The sequence below is a fragment of the Polypterus senegalus genome, chromosome 12 (assembly GCF_016835505.1).
Source record: "Polypterus senegalus isolate Bchr_013 chromosome 12, ASM1683550v1, whole genome shotgun sequence".
Classification (NCBI taxonomy): Eukaryota; Metazoa; Chordata; class Cladistia; order Polypteriformes; family Polypteridae; genus Polypterus; species Polypterus senegalus.
This window is the reverse complement of record NC_053165.1, coordinates 12387277-12407826: the sequence shown is the minus strand read 5'-3', so window position 1 is coordinate 12407826 and position 20550 is coordinate 12387277. Positions and strand designations below refer to the sequence as shown.

At 34.3% G+C, this 20550-nt stretch overlaps 1 protein-coding gene across 1 annotated transcript in view; it reads right to left on the bottom strand.

Moving 5' to 3' along the window:
• crbn (cereblon) overlaps window positions 1–20550 on the bottom strand; it is a 50647-nt gene that overhangs the window by 10750 nt on the left and 19347 nt on the right. Inside the window, exons 3-8 of the mRNA XM_039770757.1 lie at window positions 17119–17321; window positions 14647–14796; window positions 8426–8588; window positions 3074–3136; window positions 1199–1283; window positions 474–589 (exon numbers count right to left, since the gene is read on the bottom strand). Of these exons, the coding sequence (XP_039626691.1) occupies window positions 474–589; window positions 1199–1283; window positions 3074–3136; window positions 8426–8588; window positions 14647–14796; window positions 17119–17321 (780 nt within the window). The remainder of the gene's footprint in view (window positions 1–473; window positions 590–1198; window positions 1284–3073; window positions 3137–8425; window positions 8589–14646; window positions 14797–17118; window positions 17322–20550) is intronic.

Here is a 20550-nt window from a genome sequence, read left to right as displayed (position 1 = left end):
CAAGATCCTCTACCTAATGACACAAAACAGCCAGCACTGAAATATAAGAGGCCCAAAAATTAGATGCATTGCAATAGAAAACATACAATTTTCAGATGGTGTGATAACATGCTGAAAATGTTTAGACTTGCCATTAAGTAATTCATATCTTTATGATAGGTATGATATATATATATATATATATATATATATATATATATATATATATATATATATATATATATATATATATATATATATATATATATATATGCTGTCCCACAAGGAAGAAAAAAAATCAACATTTAAATCATTATGTATGTGAAATCACTAATTTAAAAAATATAGTTTATATGTATTGTGGTCTTAACCAAATGACAAGGATAAAATTATTGCTTTCAAAAATAGACTTCAGAGTGCATGATCATTTCTTGCTTCTAACTAATCAAGTGCACTTTCTCTGTTTAATTAAAAAATGCAAAAACTATACTTACTCGATCCATTATGTCCAGCTCACAACGCAATCTCTGGATAGCACTGCCTATTTTCAAAAGCTGTATTCTTAATGCATCATCAATTGGCAGACATGCCGCAACTCTGTACGAAAAGTCTACACAGGAGAGAAGTAATCTGACAATTAAAATACTTTGAGGAAACGCAAATCACTCTAAAGCACACCTTTCCTTAACTGTTAGAGAAAAGCCAAGCAAAATGACACCTTTTATTGGCTAACTAAAAAGATTACATTGAAATTGTCAAGAATGTTTACATAAGGATAGGTTCACATACTATGTGAAAATAATTTTCTTGTGTTTGTAAAATAAATTAACAATTGCATAATTTTATTCTTTCTTTCAACAAGAGTAGCAAACATCACTAAAATAAAATGACAGTCAAAGACAAGCCATTTCTGCACTAACTCACTATGATATTCTGCTAAGAGCAAATGTACACTCTTGCGTCTAATTCTCATTTTATTATGTTGTTATCTGAAACTGGTTATACATACATACAAAAAAAATTTAATAAACATGCTCAATGAGGATATTTAAATGTGCATAATTCAAGCTTTTTGGTTTCATATAGAAGAATCACAAGAACAACAATAGTATTTTTTTTTCTCTTTTTCATATTAACATTAATGATTTCCTATATATACAGTATGATCTCTTACAGACAAAGCCATGAGAATGAACTAAATCTAACTTAATAAGCTTACCTACTGCATTTGAGGGGAGAGAATCATCTTTTAGATTTTCATCCCATTCGTGCAACTGTCTCTTTACTCTGTCCATTAATATTTCCTCAAGATTAGGCAGACAAAAGAAAAATCATTAACATTCATTGAAATACTACACAGGTAGAGAATTAATACCATAAGAATCTTTGCACCAACTGATGCTATATTTAAAACTTTACTATTTTTTAATAATATTAATATTTATTTGTTCTAAGTAAAAGTATTACAGAAAAGCTTAAATATCCTATTCAAACGTAAGTTTCAGTAAAACAAAACTACAAGATTTAAAACAGTCTGTTCAATCAGAACAGTAAACGATCACATATCTGAAACAATTAAAATATTATATATAATCATAAGACACACTAAAACCTCCACCCTCATTCAGATAATTAAAAAACTAAAGAAAAATATAAAGAAACACATATGTGCAAAACATTATATATATATATATATATATATATATATATATATATATATATATATATACACATACACTCACGGACACACATCATTTCAATTAATGGTACAATATATTCATATTTGATTTGCTTTGATGTAATATACTTTAATAATCCCCGAGGGGGAATATTCACATGACCTCTGGTGGTCAGAGCGCAGGGTCAGCCATTGTACAGGACCCCTGGAGCAATTTTCAGTTTAAGGGCCTTGCTTAATTGACTTTTTATATGTGTAATGATTCATTCATGTATCTGTTTAAATACAAACACTTATATATAACTGCACAGTAAAAGAGATACATGCTAAAGTGCTATGAATTACACATCTTCAAATTGCTAGAAAATGTAAGCTAATGAATTTATTACAAGTGCAACTATTTATGCCAGTTTCTCTCTCTCTAATTGTTAAAGTATATGAAAGTCAGCAGCCAGTAGGGTACTTGGAAAGCTACAGAGGGGAAAAGACCTTTGTTAAATTAACTTAACATTTAACATATACCGGCATACTTTATGTTTAAAAAATTAAAAACTGGAGGGGTTTTGAATTGAAGGTGGGTGGAGGAAGATTCAGTAGTGTACTTCAGAAATTAGAGGCATAAAAACTAAAAACTGAGCTCTTTCTCTTCATATTTCTCAAATGACTGAATGAGATATTGACATTCATAGCTGTGCATTTTACATTACTTTATGAGTTTAGAAATATATTAAGAAGGATGATGAACATTGTTCAAATGGGTTTTGTGTAAAATAACTTATTAGTATCTGTTACATAGGTGCTTTTCAGTGGCAGCTCAGGGGTCTAAATAAGATTAAATCACCGGGACAGGGGCTAAATGAGTGGGCTAACACTTCCTCCTTTTTCAGATCCTCTGAAGAGAATAGCCAGACCAAATCTTTCTCTTCTGGTTCCTCACCTCATTTCCGGCAATTACCTCATTATCCCACCTCTTCCTTCTGTTGGGACTATTTAACCGCCCGCATAACCTTTGTTTTCAGTCTTTGCTTTTGTTGGAGATTCAGCCTATAGTGACTACTCTACGGAATTGCCGTTAAAGTTTTGTTGTTTTCTGTACAATATATCATTTTCTGTCTTTGTCTCTATTTTACATATCTTAAGATAAAATAGAAACATAGAGTCATTGTATCACTTTCAAAAACGATGTTGCTGGGCTGGCCTGTTGGTCAATTTTACAATCACTTCCATCCTTACACACAAATCAAACTCTGAGGTTCTTCAACTCCTTCACTTGGGGCAGCTGTTCTTTACTAACCTAAAAGCTACTCTTTTCCGATGAAAGCCTATGACCTTAGATGTGGTGAAAGAACTTCCCGTCAAATGCTAATAGTAACATAGTTCAAGTTATTAACCTTTTAATCAAAACTATTAACTTACAGAGTCATACAGAGCATAGACCCAAGCAGGCCATGATGTAAAACTTGCACTGTGAAACTTCCTCTGAAAAAGAAACACAAACATGAAATGAGATAAATGCCAATTCTGGGACTCAAACTTGTAATAATTTATTTCAATAAAAGTGAAAATGAACCAACAATATACATAGTATCTGGTGGCATAATGAAACAGAATACTTGCATAAACCCTGAAATGAGGTAACATTTTTTAAGTTTTATTTTTTCCTTCTCAGTTTTCAAAGTCCAAAACCCTGACACTTTTAGCAAGAAAACAAAATACAAACTATTGGGTGGGTATAATGAGCAAAACTAGAGTACAATGGGGGACTATAATGAACCACACTGGAGCATAATTAATAACTGGTTTAAAAACATACATAAGGCCTTATTACAAGAACACCCGTACCAACTTGTCATCACATGCCATTTAAAACACATCTTTAATGAGTTTTGATTTTACAAGCACAAAAGAGGACCAAGGGAAGGGTTAGTGACTGCACTGCAGACTACTACTTATTCTGTGACAAAAAGAAACACATAAAAAACTATTTAATTGACCCATTCATGTTAGGAAAAAAATAGGAAAATTACAAAAGTAGGAACAAAAAACAAAACATGCTGTGGCTCCCGGGCACTTCAAATCCACATCTGCATGTTAATTGTATTGACTGGCGCACCTGACTCCACTTTTTCTCTTTCTTACATATGTTTTCCATCTTTGACTTTGAATATTTAATTAACACAAATGAAAATGGACTGTGTTGGGTGTGTAGAATACAATATGCCATTAATTTTACTGTCTTTATCTGTTATTATAACTTAAATACAGATTAGAGTACAATTTAGGAGTCCTTCATGCAGAAATTCTTTTGGCTTAAGAAACTTTCTCGTATTGTTTGTTCAGCCCAAGACTGACTTCACATTCCTTTTTTCCAATCTAAACTTAGGTTACTGGTTGGAGTCTTCTTTCTAAGCAGCAGCCACCATATAACCAAGGTATCCTTACCTCTGTCTCAAATAGCGAGGGGCTGCATGGGGTCCATTCAAACATGAAACAACCCTGTAGACTTAGGCATACACAGGGCAGTATCTGCATCCAGACTGCTAATGAAACACTGTTAAAAGTCACTGATTCTGACTCTTAAATGGTTTAGAAATAACAGGAGACTTTGGACAATTACATATTTAAGTTCTAAGAAAAATGAAGCTGTCAAATGAACAAAAATGATTTCTTTTTTTAAACAATGTATTATATGAAGGACTGAAAAGTAAATATGAAATGGGAAAATAAAGGCTATGCTTTTCCTCGCCTTTTTTTCACACAATGGCAGTTATTAAATGCCCACTACCATGATTACTGAGAGGAGGCAATGACAGACTCTGTATAAAATAACACATTAAATCATTTTTTCCATTCATATATATTGAGGCAGAGTACATATTCTCAATGATATCAGGTAGTTAAAACAAGTAACAACAGCCTATTTTTTCACTGCTGTATAGCTTACTCGCAAAAAGGGTAAAAACCTGAACTCAATGGCACTACTGTTATCCAGGATTATGCAACATTTCATTTTTTAGGAATAATTTGAGAAAAATAATATTTGATTGTAAGCTACCTTTCTGAAGCACTGAATAACAACTATTTAGTAGTAATTTACAGCTTATTTGAAAAGTAACAATTTAAAAGAATACAATAACTGATGGGCGGCATGGTGGCGCAGTGGTAGCACTGCTGCCTCTGAGTAAGGAGACCTTGGTTGCATGTTCTCCCCATGTCTGAGTGGGTTTCTTCCTGGTGCTCCGGTTTCCTCCCACAGTCCAAAGACATGCAGGTTAGGTGCACTGGCGATCCTAAATTGTCCCTGGTGTGTGTCCTGCGGTGGGTTCCTGTCTGGTGCCCTGTGTTGGCTGGGATTGGCTCCAGCGGACTCTGGTGACCCTTTGTTAGGATATAGCGGGTTGGAGAATGACTGACTGACAATAACCAATATGCAGTACCTAAATCAGACACTGTTGCACATAAAAAAAAACCCTGTAGGGAGGCAACGTTTGAAAAACTTTGAACTGAGCTACAGAAGTTAATTCTCTTTCTGCACTAAAGGTCAGTAGTAATACAGCTTTGTTTGATGAATTTTTAGGTGCATAACCAGAATATTTCAGTATCAGTTTGTCATATTCCTACACTAGTACAATGTTATGTTGGCACATGAAGTTGGAATAAATCAACTAATTTAAGGGCAATGACTATTAAAGGAATATGCCACCCAAAAATATTTTCTTATATGTAACTTACCCCATGCTGATAAAAATTTCAATCTCATGTTTTTATGCAGAATGAAGATAACAAAGTTTCTGATATAACAGTGTTTTATAGTGACCAACACTGGACAATAGCAAACAATATCAAAAGTCCATGAAAAAAATCTCAAATTACTTGTGATTCATAACACATATGTTAAGCCATCCAGTCATAAGGTCACGGCGTCTCGAACACATGTATTTTTTTACTAAGATGCTGTTAAATAAGAAACTTCCCAAAAACACTCTTGTGAATGAAAATGGAATACACTCGGAGCCCCAAGACTATTAATTGAATATGCAACACCCCACCTTATTCATTGGTTAGAAGTCCAGCCCAGTAAAAGCTTATTGAATGCTTAACATTGTGCTTAATGTGACATCAATAAAAAGTGTGCACTGAGAGACTTGTAAAACTAAAGATACGAAGTTAAAGACATTATCACAAAAAGAATATGCCTCAAGTTTGTGCACATCCAAAATGCTGTAACAAGCAGGAGGTCAATTTGCCTGTGCAGTTTTACAGTCTGCCACTAAACAAGGTTCTTCTGTTGTTGAATATACTGTGATGGGGGAGTAGAGGCCTACAATTCAAAATGTTGCTCACATCTGAGCAAGTTCCCTTTTCATTCACAAGAGCATTTTCTGGAGGTGGTTTATTTATCAATATTTTAGTAAAAACGTATGTTTTTGGGATATTGTGAGCAAACCACTAGATGACTTGGAATATGGACATTGTGACATGAGTAATATGTGAAATGAAGGTGTCTTTAAAATTGTTTGCAGTTGTCGAGCACTGGTCACCACAGACGCCTGTTATATCAGAAAATTTGTTATTGAGATAAAACATTTTTCTTAGCCATCACTGCATGCGGTAAGCAACATACACGGTAACAAAAAAAAAATCTGAAGTATTTCTTTAAGCTGTTCATGTAGTATAACACAGTAAAATTAACAAGTGCATGGCAAAGCAAAGTAAGAGACAAAAATTAATAACAGTATAATGTTTGTGTATATACTATAAAACCTTTGCCCTAATAATGTTTGAGTTCTGCAAAAACAAACTGTCACAATGGCTGTATTGTTTATTACTACAGAAGTGAAATAGCAATTCATATTTACTTGGGAAAATCTGTGTTATGATTAATTTTGCTTTATTAGTTTAGAGGAGTCAAAAGGTTGTCTGAAGACTCTGATATATTAAATATTTCATCAACAACATTTCTGAGTTTATTGCTAAGAGACAGCCCCACTAAAATGCAGAAGGTAATTTTCCAGAAAATGTAGACAATCTGTTCTTCCTTCGTTAAATAGTTGGCTCCACAATTATTGGTATCTTTAATTAAGATAATGGAAAATGATATACGAAATAAACACAGAAAATGAACTACTTATCATGCCCCACTAAAAGCCTTCATCCTAACAGAATTATTTTCAAAGAAATGGTTAATATTATATTATTTGCAAAGTCATGGGAGTCAAACTTGTTTGGAGAGGATAAAAGCACATAGATTTTTATTACAATACTTAATAAATAATGTCACAGTTGTTAGCACTTCTACTTCATAGCTCTATAGTCTCAAGGTTGATTTTTGGTCTGTTTAATGCCTGTGTGGAATTTGTAGTTTCTCCAGTGTCCTTGTAGGTTCAACCCCAGTACTCCAATTTTCCATCCATATTCTAAAGATGCAGATGTTAAACTACAGAGAACCTCAAAACTTTGTAAATGAATACGAGTGTATCTACTCTGTGTCTGTGTGTATTTTCACTACCCTGCTTTACACCCAGTTTCAGAGATAAGCAGACTAGATAATAGATGTATGCTTAACAAGTGTGGAGAACATCTGAAGAAATCTTTAATGTGCCATACTGAAAATTTTCAGATCCTTGATGTCTAAGTTCTTTGCTTATGGAAGGTCCTATTCACTTACTTCCAGTTTTTTAGTTCAGCCTAGAGAAGGAAACTGTACATTGCTGCTTTTTTTCAGTCAACCACTTTTTAGTGTGTTTTAAGGGGCTATTTGTGAAGAAGCAGATCCACCAGGTATTGAAAACACAGCTTCTTGGTGAAGGCAAGCAGGCTTTTTTTTGCCAAAATATTCAGATAAATATATTGCCAATATTTTTTTTAACAAAGGTCCCATAGTAAACTGAGCAAGACAACCCAGCAACCTCAATAATGTTACATTATTTTTTACAGTTGCAAAAATAGTATTTTCTTTGTATGCACACCAAACATACTGATAATGTTAAATTTTTGACTCAGATGTCTACAGCAGTCAGTCCTAATCAATATCACTACAGCTCCTGGCAAACACCAGACACTTCAGTTTGTTTCTTGTTTCCTCTGGCATCCTTTCAAAATGTACTATTGGAACAGATGTAGCATTTCATTTCTGGAGACTGGGTGACTTCAATATGCAACAAGGCACAGCACTCCTTCAGTCATAGCCATTGGATATTTTTTACCCCTGCAAAAACCAACTTCCTTAACGTGTAAGGGGCAAGATATATTTATACCCCTTTGATAAATAAATCACTAAATGTAGTGTTTCTGAACCTCTCTGTCCTAACAGTGCAATGAGGAATATTTAACTTTTTATATAGTCTATATCATTATCTAATTTGTGAGGATCAACCATATCTGTACCTTTGTATTAGTTTTTTTGATTTTTCACACCATAATTGATTGCTCAAAAAATTTATTTTCATTTCAAGCCAATGTGAAAAACTGGTAGCATTATTGTGGTAAAAAAATAAACAAAAAACGACTCAACCAAATATTAACGCATGATGAATTTTGCAAGCAACACAGTACAGATTTGACTTTGAGATATTTGGCAATAAACATTTTCTTGTTGGTGCATGTGAGTTTGTAATAAAAACATAGATGGTGAAAAAGTTGAGTAACTGTCTTATATTCTCCAGAAAAATTTGAAAAGGTCCGAGTACCTGTCTAAATAAATTTGCTAGGGCTGTCATCTGATTCAATAAGTGAAACTCAAATGATTTGTATTAAATCTAAAATTACCTTCTGGTACTTCTGCCACCAGTGCTGCACTTGTCGATGCTGCTTTGCCGGAGGTTGAGTGGCCGTATTTAGCTGGAGTCCATATATCGATCTGGGATGGACGAAGTACAGTGATGAAGGAAGGATTCTTTCGGGAAGAATCTGCACCTTGGCCAGTCTAATTCTGAAAAGTAAACCAATTACACTTTATTAGTCAATCAAAAAACGGAATACTATATTAAGATTATTAAGAAGCAAATCATATATACACAGTTAAAATGTCTGTTTAGATATTTAGCACTTGAATGAACAAGACCTTTAAAGCTACAAAGAACAAAAGAAAACATTTCAGTCCAAGAAGACTGTAGCCCAGCACAACTCAACTCAACTCACAGCCTGCAGAATATGCACCTTATGGAATTTATTGGGAAGTACTATAGATCTGGCGGAAACCCCAGTGTACATAATTAGGGTCTACTAAAGCCCTGTAGTTTGAATTGAATCTTTAGTGAAATATAAGCTACTGGTAGCATTACTTCAATACGAAGTTGACCTGGAATCCTCACAAATACAGTAGAATCCTAAGTACCCACTATAAGCATCTATAATTCTGTTACTCCATGTAAAATCTGATATCTCTCAATAAGTATTCAAAACTTATGTTCTGTCATATATGAAACTCCAGGCTCCTGATACACATCTGAGAATTTAATGCTTCATTTTTTTGAATAACAGTATTACTGCAGACCTCTGTTGCTGAATCTATCGAAGCCAATGATAAAATCCTAAACTCAAGCAGTAAGTGTTGAATTATTATTTTTGTTGAACTCCATGTATAACGGCTTTCTGCTGTTATGCACCTAAAATCTGGAATAGCTTGCCAATAGGAATTCGCCAGGCTAATACGGTGGAGCACTTCAAAAAAACTGCTAAAAACTCATTACTTTAACATGGCTTTCTCATAGCTTCATTTTAGTTTAATCCTGATATGCTGTATATGCGTTTAATTATCATTATCATTCACTTCTGTTCTTTTTCCAGTTTTCTGTGGTGGTGATCTGCGCCACCACCACCTGATCAAAGCACCGTGATGTCCCTACATTGATGGATTAAAGGCCAGAAGTCCACATGACCGTCATAATCAAGTTCTTCCATGAGAATCTTGAATACAATGAGGTCTGATTATGAGGTCATTTATGTTAGGCAGAATACCTAGAGGGGGCTCGTGACATCGGAATCCCTGCAGATTTTATTTTTTTTCTCCAACCGTCTGGAGATTTTTTTGTTTTTTTCTGCCCTCCCTGGCCATCGTACCGTACTTTTATTTTATGTTAACTAGTGCTCCCTAATTTTTATTATTTATTTTGTCTTTTTTCACTTTCTTCATCATGTAAAGCACTTTGAGCTACGTCATTTGTATGAAAATGTCCTATGGAAATAAATATGGTGGTTTAGTATATGTTAATGACAAATTGGCACCCATGGTAGAGGCATGAGTGTTTTTTTTTTTTTTTAACATCACAGTCCACTTGGAACAGAAGGGAGAAGAGCTCTACATTTAAGCAAGCTTGGTATGTTATACTGAAATGTGTTTCTTTATACTTTGTTTACTGTATTTTATCATTCCTTACTAGTGTTGTGTATTTTAAGAGGAAGAATGTGTTTAGTTTAGGCTCATAGTGCACAGTTATCCAACTTGGGGTAGCGCAGATATATACCTTTTTGTTGCAATATAAAAAAATTGTAAACAGGAGTATCATAAGTTAATCACTGAGTTGAGGAAAAAAGAAGTAAATCTGTACATACATGACATACTAAATAGCCTAATTATACAATCCTTCAGCATAAAACAACAAGAATACCCTTATCTGCTGCAGCCCCAAAATATAAGGCAAAGCTACTTCAAGTACAGATGACTTCAGCTTCAAAAGTAATTACTCAATGACCGGAACTGTGATACACATGCATGTATTCGTAGAAAAGCTCTAGAGAAACAAAACCAGATGCCTTTGGAATTCAAAGAGGCTTCCAAATGTAGTTTTAAAAGTGCACTTCCTTCGACGTACAAGAAAGGATCAGCGGTCTACACATTCACACCAGATGTTCAGCAGCTCACCAAGTTGGTATTACAAGTGGCTATTGAAGAAACACAAGTGATATTTAAACTATCCTGAAAGTTAGCAAAGCAAATTTCATGATTGTGTTCTAATACTTTCAAATACTTCAATGACCAAATTTGATCTTTTCAATGAAAAACCTTCAAAAAACACATCTTTACAAATAACACTTTGTAGTTTAACTTTTCATTTGTTTCTTTAAATTTCTGTAAACTCTTCAAAGGAAGAAGGATCTATTAAAATGTCAAAAATGTAAGCTGCAACTACAGTGATTAATGAATGATTGCTGAAATTATGTTTTTAAGTTAAAACAATATACAGGTGGAATCCCGTTATAACGAAACTCACTGGACTTTAAAAATATTTCGTTATAACGGAAATTTCATTATAAAGAACATGGGGAAAATATGTATAATACTGAGACTGTGGCCATCGGCGATTTGTCATGTTGAACGGCAGCGGCGCAAAGACAGCTCTGTAGCTGCTCTGCTGCATTTGGTAAACAGTACACCAAGGGCAAAGCAGCAGATTGTCCTCTGCGGGATCAGGGATACTATGTACCGTGCTTGTCACACAATGTTTAAAATTTAACACTGGGCTTTGAACTGCACTACCTCACACTCTCCTGATCTCTCTTCTCCAGACTGCCTCAGTGATGTCGAGCCGCTCGTGTTCTTCTAATCGAAGATGGAAGCTAAAGCAGGACAGTCGCCCGTGCTGCGGCTCCTAACAGCTCCTATTCTGAATGAAGTCTTGATACTGTACCTGCCTTCTCTATACAGTAATAAAGTATATTTTCCTTGAAAACCTGGACTCCTCTTCCCGTCTCTCATGCAACTCTGTGACTCAAGCTTGACAATCTCTCTGTTATAAACAAAAATCTTGGAAGTAAGGAGATGAGACGTGATTTTCTCAGAAAGACACTTAAACGTCCCGCGAGAAAGAGATTTAACTATGTCCGGGGCTGGAAATAAAGGACAAAGAATAGATGACAAAGTAGAACATAGTAAAAAATTAAAAAATATTGGTGAGGTACACATTCAGAGCAGGTTACAGGTAATGGAAGTACGAAAAAATCAAAAGACTCAAAAAAAGGATAGGCAAAATCGCATTAACGCAAGCAAACAGAAATTATTACTAGCAAAAATCCATCCATCCATTGTCTAACCCGCTGAATCCGAACAGGGTCACGGGACTAGCAAAAAGAGATCCAATATATTGTTCGGATTTAAACTTTAAGTCAAAGACTTGTAGATTATCTAATTTGTGTTGCCATCAGGGAAAAAAAAGTAGTGTTTCTTCCCAATGAAGAAGCGTATCCGCGAGAATGAAAAGATTCCAAAAATGTTGGCTTGATACACATGTTGAACAGATTAGAGATAATAGAAGTACGAAAATTCGAAAGTCTCAAAAAAAGAAGAGTAAAGATCGCATTAGTGCAAACAAAAGGAAATTATTACTCGGTGAAACAATCGAACAGCGAAAAGAGATTGAATATACTGTATTATTCAGATTTAAACTTTAAATCAGAGACTTGTAGATCGTCTAATTTGTGTTGCCAGTGAGAATTAAAAGATTCCAAAAACGCTGGCGTGGTATTTAGTCCCGTGAGACAGAGACCTTAAACATGAGATTCTTTCAAGTCACGCCCTACTTACAACTATTTTCAAACAAGACCACAGTCATCTTAACCTCAGTTGTATGAATGCTTTTGTCAGACATACTTTTGCGCGCTCAGCTCTTAATAAATTTTATCAGGACAATAATTTTATACGTTCTAGATGACACATCAACGGCAAAGGGGAAAAAAAAGAGCATGGACAAACAATCGAGAAAGTTGTTTTACTTATCAGAGAAAAAGAAACGATATTTACTCAAAAGCAGTTATACATTGCGTTGTCACGATGCAAGTCCAAACACAGAATTCAATGCGATCTTGAAGAAAAGTTAATTCCAAATATTGTTTTTACTAAAGTTTTAAAGTAAAAGTGAAAATAATGCATATGTAACAATTCCCATTAAAATAACAATCTCTTTAAATTGTACATCCGGTAAACCAAACTCGGGGGTGGGTGAGCGAAGCGAGCAGGGGCAGAACCCCTAGTACTATAAAAAAAACAGTGCCTCTTAAACTGCAAAAAAATACTTTATTTGAAAATAAGACGTTAGACCTAAGTTGTTTTTTTTTTTTTATAGAACTACAGGTATGAACACAGAATGAAAATGAGACGTTGGATGTAATTTTTTAAAAATAGAAACACAGGCATGAATACAGAAAGAAAACGAGATGTTAGATGAAGATGAAGGTGTGATTTCAAAATGCTTTCACCACATCATTTTTCTTCATTCCGGAATCAACTTTTTCCAGAATTGTTAATTTTTCAATGTAAACAGATGCCGTTTCTCACTTTTTTTCTTCATCTTAAAGAAAACTTTGAAAAGTGCTGTGAAACTTAAACAGTATGTCATCCACACACAACACAACTACCCAAGCGGACGCTCTGGGTAGAGCACAGACTCAGAATTCGGCTATGTGTACGACGTTGCACCTACACTCTTGCTGAGCCAACCCGAGACCGGAAATTTTACAAAAAACCGTCTCTCTCTTTGAGATAACCTGTTGACAGTGATACCGAGACTCTGCGCCAGAAGTGTAAGAGTGGCCTTAAGTATTTTTTGCATCACATTATTATCTTCAGTGACCATTTTTTGGTTGAAAAAAGTTTGTTATACTGAGATCTTCATTTTGTTAAAATGAGATTCGTTAAACGTGATGTTCTATGAACATCTGATCCAAAAAAAGTATTCATTATTCTGAAAATTATATACATATATATATATATATACATATATACACACATATATATATATAAATATATACACATATATATATATATATATATATATATATATATATATATATATATATATATATATATATATATATATATATATATATATACATATATACATATATATATATATATACACATATATACATATATATATATACATATATATATATATATATACATATATATATACATATATATATATACATATATATATACATATATATATATACATATATACATATATATATATATACATATATACATATATATATATATACATATATACATATATACATATATACATATACATATATATATATATACATATATATATATATATATATATATATACATATACATATATATATATATATATATATATATATATATATATACATATATATACATATATATACATATATACATATATATATATATATATATACATATATATATATACATATATACATATATATATACATATATATATATATATATATATATATATATATATATATATATATATATATATATATATATATATATACATATATATATATATATATACATATATACATATATATATATATATATACATATATATATACATATATATATATATATATATATATATATATATATATATATATATATATATATATATATATATATATATATATATATATATATATATATATATATATATATATATATACAAACCTTGGGGACCACCAGGAGTCGCTGTGGGGGGACTTATGGGCTCTATGATGATATATACACACACACACACACACATACACATATATATATATATATATATACACACACACACACACATATACATACATACATACATAAATATATATATATATATATATATACACATATACAGTATATATACATATACACATATATACATATACATATAAATATAGTAAACAACCTAAGGGAATCCCAATGAATATATGGAGAATGTGAAAATTTCACACATGAGGCACCACAACAGGATTCAAATTAAGGTGAAAGTGCTGGATTTCATAATTACCATCTCCCGAAAAACCCCGAGACCCTCACAAAAGTGTTCACTGACAATTTACCAGCCACCTAACCTCTAAAGCCCATCATGTGTTATATGTAAACAGCCAACTATATCTACCACAAAGAACAAGAACACAGAGACCCAAGATTAAGCCAAGCCATTGTGTACATACAGTCCTGCAGTTTATCTTACACAAAGATTTAGGCAGTGTTGTAATATAACTTTGCATACCCATCACTCTGAGATCTTAATTCGTGGACCTTAAATCGTTGTCTTCCAATTGCTTTTACTTTAACGGTTTCAATGCCATATTCTTGTTCTTCTCGAAAAGCGTATATCTCTGCAGTTGTGCCAAATTCTGCCTGCATGTCATTCATGTCACTGTAAGTGAAAAAAGGAAGCAGAATAGAATAAATAAGGGAACAACTTGGTCCATTTTTCAGTAATAAGAAACTATTCACTAATATATCATAAACATTACTACATACAAGTTTGTGTTTCCAAAACCAGATATATGGGTGTGTTTTGACCAAAGGATGGGGAGAAAAAAGAGAGAGAGAAAGAGAAACAAAGAAATGGCAGAGAAGTAGACCTGTCCCATTAGCAAGCAGAAATTCCTGCACCTGCCAAAGTGGAATTGCAAGCCACGGCCACAACTCATGGTCAGCAAACACAATCTGGGAAAGCTGGGGGGCAAGCAGTTCGTTCATGAACTAGGCAAGCAATAACAAGAGGAAATAACTTTCCTTTCTAAGCAAAAGAAGGCAGTACACAATCCCTGACTTAGATAAGAATGACAGTGCCATTACTGGTGGTCAACGGAAAGATAAGCAACCTGGAAAACCTGGGTCTTTAAGTCTAGGACTGATAAAGGGAGTTCTAGCATAGTGTAGTGAGGAAGTCCTTGATCTTGGAACCGAGGATAGTTTGGGGAAAGACTCAACAGGAGAGAGGAAGAGAGGCAGTGCTTTTGTGGCTGATAATTGAGAATAGTTGCCTAGAACATATTATTTAGTTCTGTCCAAAAGATGTCAGCAACAACCATAAGTTGAATCGCATACCATTTATTTTCAAAAGCATCAAATACCAGAAATTAGTCTTTTCAAAAGAAATCCTCTGCAGAAAATGTTTTGTATATTGTTGATAGTATGGATTCTGCACTTTCAGATGAGGATAGTGAGGTGTCAGAAGAAAGTGAGAGTGTGGTGCTGAGAATCAGTATTAGTAGTATCATACGTACTATATAGCAAGCAGCGTGACTTAGCGCTGCATGAAATGGATTACCTTCAGTGATATCATATACTTGAAAGTAATAAAATACTGAGTGTTCATTGAGTTTTTAGTCATATACTTTCCAGAATTTAAGCAATAATTGCTATTTTTGAAATGTTGATATTTAAAAAAAAAAAAAGAAATGCAGCCTAAAGCCATGACAAAAAATAAATAAATAAATAGGCCTTAATAATTAATGTGTTCCCAGTGGAATTCCACTATTTCCTTCTCATTTAAGAAGCCATAAAACCTACTCTGTTTTCAACACATGTGATATACATTCAACGTTTTGGCATCTCAAACATCCAGGTAACAGTAAAGACAATGTGAAAGATTACCAAAGACATAAATCACAAGGCTGGAGTGCATTAGATTTGAAAACAGAGTTCTCTGAGCCACAATTGGCTTGTTTAAATTTTGCTGTGTTGCCACTGGCCACTTGGAAAACTACCAGCCAACAGGTTAACAACCAAACATCGAGCTGTAGTGTAACTATCACAATGAAAAATTGAAAAAGTCTGGAGGGAAACTGCATCAGTTATAGTGAAATCTTCTGTGGACATCCTGTATTTAGTATAGATTCTATGAACGAAACAAAAATACATTTAAAATCTAAAGGGTTTATGATTACTTTGTAATGAAACCTGGAAGTCCAATGCAGTAGTTGATCTCTGGGTCGCACTATTTGAGTAATTATGATGATTTAATCCTTTGTACTGCTGCAATTAAAGTTCCTGTTTTGCTTTTAATTATTGTTTTACTTATGGCCATAGTAACATCATTAAATTAAGACAACCCCCAGAACAAATAAGGATGTTCTGTGTCAAAACAAATATTGAAGCTGGTAAACCATTTCAAAACTGTCGTTTGCTTGAAAAATAACATATATTTAATTTCATTTCAAATTTCATGATGGCAGTGACATGACCACGGTTTTCAGTGACCCTAAAAATGACAAAGCTTACCTTAAGCTGCTCCTGCTGCTGATCAGAAGGCAGGAATAAGAGAAATTTCCACATTTATGTTTCCTTATTTATTTTCTTTATTTATTTTCTTTGATTCTATTTCCTTACCAACTTATTAACTCAATTCTATACTACTATTCAGGTGTGTAACCAGTAGCCCATTTTAAGGATTATCCTTTCATCTTTGAAGCGTCACTTCAATTCTCATCCTGTTTCATCCTTTCCAGATTCCATTTTTGTTCAGCAAGAACTCAACACAGGGTTAGCGTTTCCATACAGAAAAAGTAAATGATGGAGTAGATACCATACCACTAGCATTTTCTTACAAATTATTATAAAATAATTTGTCATATACAAGTAGCTTTTATCTAATCCATAACATAGTATTAAACATAATTAAGCAGTCATCCATAAAACTCTTTAGAAAACAGAACACAGGCAGCAGCAGTGCACAAAACACCCATACCTGTAAGCAAGAACAGCAAAGGTCCGGTCATGCTGGATCAGATTTCTCATCATACTGACTTCCTGAGGTCGAAACAACTGCAATGGGAGCGTCTGCCCAGGAATCAGCATCAGAGAGGAGTGAGGCAGCACGGGGATCAACTGGCAGCTGTCGTCATCATGCACTGTTCGGCCATGAAATTCTTCCATGTCAGATCCCAGGTACTAGATAATAATTTGAAAAATAGAGAGAGGGAGAGCATTTTACATTAATATGGAACCACAACAAGACGCACTGTATTGTATTGTGAAAGTTTACGGTCAAGTCTGAAGACACAGAAGATTAGGATAACATACTGCATGGAAAGAGCTGCTATGATACCTCATATGTCATAACTTAAACTGCATATGTGGCTAGGGAATCAATCGGGGAGCCCGGGATTCCCTGACATTTTTCATTCCCGGGAAACTGCTGTAATTCCCAGGAGACCGGGAACGGCCAAGCTTGCATATATAGTGTGTAAAAGTGTAAAAATCGATCAAGAAATAACAGAGTTACAGTTGAGAATAATTAAGTGGCATGGTTTTTTGGCCCACGGTGTAGTGTGTTGCCGATTAATTCAGTCAAAAACAGACCAGCAGCAGTCAGTCTCCCGGCTCTGACTAAGACTGAGCACAGTGGACTGGGAGGAGTCTGCACTCTGCAGCTCACGAATGCTGGGACGGGGCAGATTTCATTGACGTCTGTCAGACAACAGCTTTAAACAGCAACTTGAAATTGCAATGCGTCAGTCTGTTTCATCCACATTACCTGTGCCAAGAAACTTGCCATCACAGAATGATGATAAGAAACTGGATGCATCAGTAAAAGCTGAAATGGCAGTGTTTCAGAGCAATGGCAAGCGCGGGCGTTGTTTAGAACAAGTGTATCAGTATCTGATGACTGTGCCACCTACTTCAGTGTAGGCAGAGTGTGCTTTCTCAGCAGCTGGCTTACTCTGCACTAAGGTGCGCTCTCGCCTGGACAACCACATGCTGGACATGTTGTGCTTTCTACGCTCTCATTACCACAACTAACTAGATACATGTACTTATATGACAGCATGAACTGCTTGTAGATAAGGTTAGTCTTTTATTGGTGTCAACATATTGCAGTAGTTTTATTAAAAATAAGTGTTGGTCGTTCTAAAACCATTCACATGTGAGATGCCCATGCACTGTGTCATCCCCGAGAGCCCGGGATTCCCGAATTCCTGGGAATGGATAGACCCATCCGGGAATGGATTCCCTATACATAGCACACTGCTTAATTCAATAAGATTTTTTTTGTGTGTGCATGAACAGACTGGAATCTATTTCAGAATGCAATGATGTATCCATATTATCCAGATCCCAATTTGAACTAACATTAGTTTACAAAAAGGAGGGCGATTCTTTATTTAAAAATGCATATACTGCATCTTTATTTAACTCTTTCGGGGCTGATGTCGACTTTTGTCAAAATGAGGAGCCGACGATGGTAATCGACTGTAAAATTGTGACAAAACCAACTGTTATGTTTTAGTTGGACTCTCGTTGCTTGAAGGGAAGTGAGCTTCATTGGTTTGACCGAGATTTCTTGTGCTTGTGTGAGTAGCAAGGCACAAACAACAGCAAAAATGGCATTGACAGCTGATGAGAGATCTAAGTGGTTGCATAAAGCAAACTACTGCGTGGACGACGTTTTGACTATTATCTCTGAACTGGACTATGACTTGTCGGACTCCAATTTTGATACAAGTGATCGAAAACAAATGTGAGGTTCCAGCTTCAATTGACTGGTCCTCAGCCAATCATGGTGCTGAATGGGTTCATGTAGCTGATACGCCTACGACAATGTTCGCGAGGGAGGACTGCCACTTAATTAGAGGTAGAACCTAGATTGCAATGCCTCAGCCACGTGAAGACAGCTTGGCAGCAAGCCTGACGCACATTCTTGTCAAACTGGCAGCCACAGCATGCAGCAACAGATGTTTAATCTTGATTTCTGTGTGAAACCATTGCTTTTAAAAAACTGTTTTTTGTAAAAATATTCAGCCCTCAAAGAGTTAAAAGTACCAATTCTGCCTATTTTAAACCTTTGACAACACAAAAATGTGATTTAGTAAAATATTTAGAAATACTGTTTGGGGAAATGAAGCATTTCCTGTATCCTTAGCTTTACATTTATACTTAATTCTTAATTACAAGCAATATAATAGTTGTTATTGTTAACACTACACACGGCTGGTACAAAATAGGAAAACATACACGTCTGTTTGAAACTCACAGCAGTGACTCCAGTTTAGATTTGTGCCATTTTAAGTCACTTTGGCCATGCAAATATAACCAACAAAAGTATACCAATTTTAAAATTATTTTATGAATTTTGATATCCGATAGTACAAAGTGACAGGTAATAGTTTGCTTTTTTCTTTCCAGCTCTGGGTTACTAACTTTACAGAGCACATGGCAATGTCTTCATGTAAGGATGCCCTTAGACAGCTGCATTATTTCCAAAGTGCCTCTTGCTTTTGTCCAATGATAATGTTAGGTTACACCTAAATTTAAGAAGCATATAACTGATAGAGCAATTTTCTGCTATTTAAGGCACATAACCTTAATAGGGCAAACTAAGATGCCTGATACTGTGCAGAAATAAAAGAAAAAAAAAAGAGTTAAGTGTAAGGCTGTAAGTCTCTTTTCTAGTTACAGTTTCCACAAACTAAAAATAAAGTTTAACCTGCCAAAACAATGTAAGCACAAGTTGATGGATGACTGAATATGCATTATACGACACCTGGCTTCAAGCACAGAACTAACTGACCACTGTATTTTTTTTAATTGATATTTTATGCAAATGGTTTGATTAACCTTATGTTTATATCTTCATGTCATAATATGCAGTGCCATTTGAATTTCTTCACTTCGGCCTGAGGTAATTTGTTTTTACAGAAGCAGTAATTATGGCTTGCATTCTGCAAACCACTTTGTTTTTCTTGTGGAATGGATAACACAATTATCAGGATAATGCATACAGGAAACGATACATTTACAGAATACTAATTATGTATTTCTGAACTGGAATGATATTTTTAACCTACCAGTTAAAATATTGTACAGACATGTGAACTAATAAAGCATAATGCACAACAGATAGATATGGTGATGGTTCTGATTTCTTTAGGAACACTGCTAATGTCATTTTTAGGATATAGCAGATTGGACAATGACCTGACCAGAAGACTGCAATGAGAAAAATCAAAGGAAATGGCGTTATTATGCTTCCATACAATAAAAGAATACATAAGAAATGGTTATAATTAAAAACTGCAGCGTGAATAGCATAAACTACAAAGAACAATGTGGGGCAATTTGTTTTCTGTGATAACGGATCATATTTGTACATAAAACAAAAAACTTTCAAAATATAATA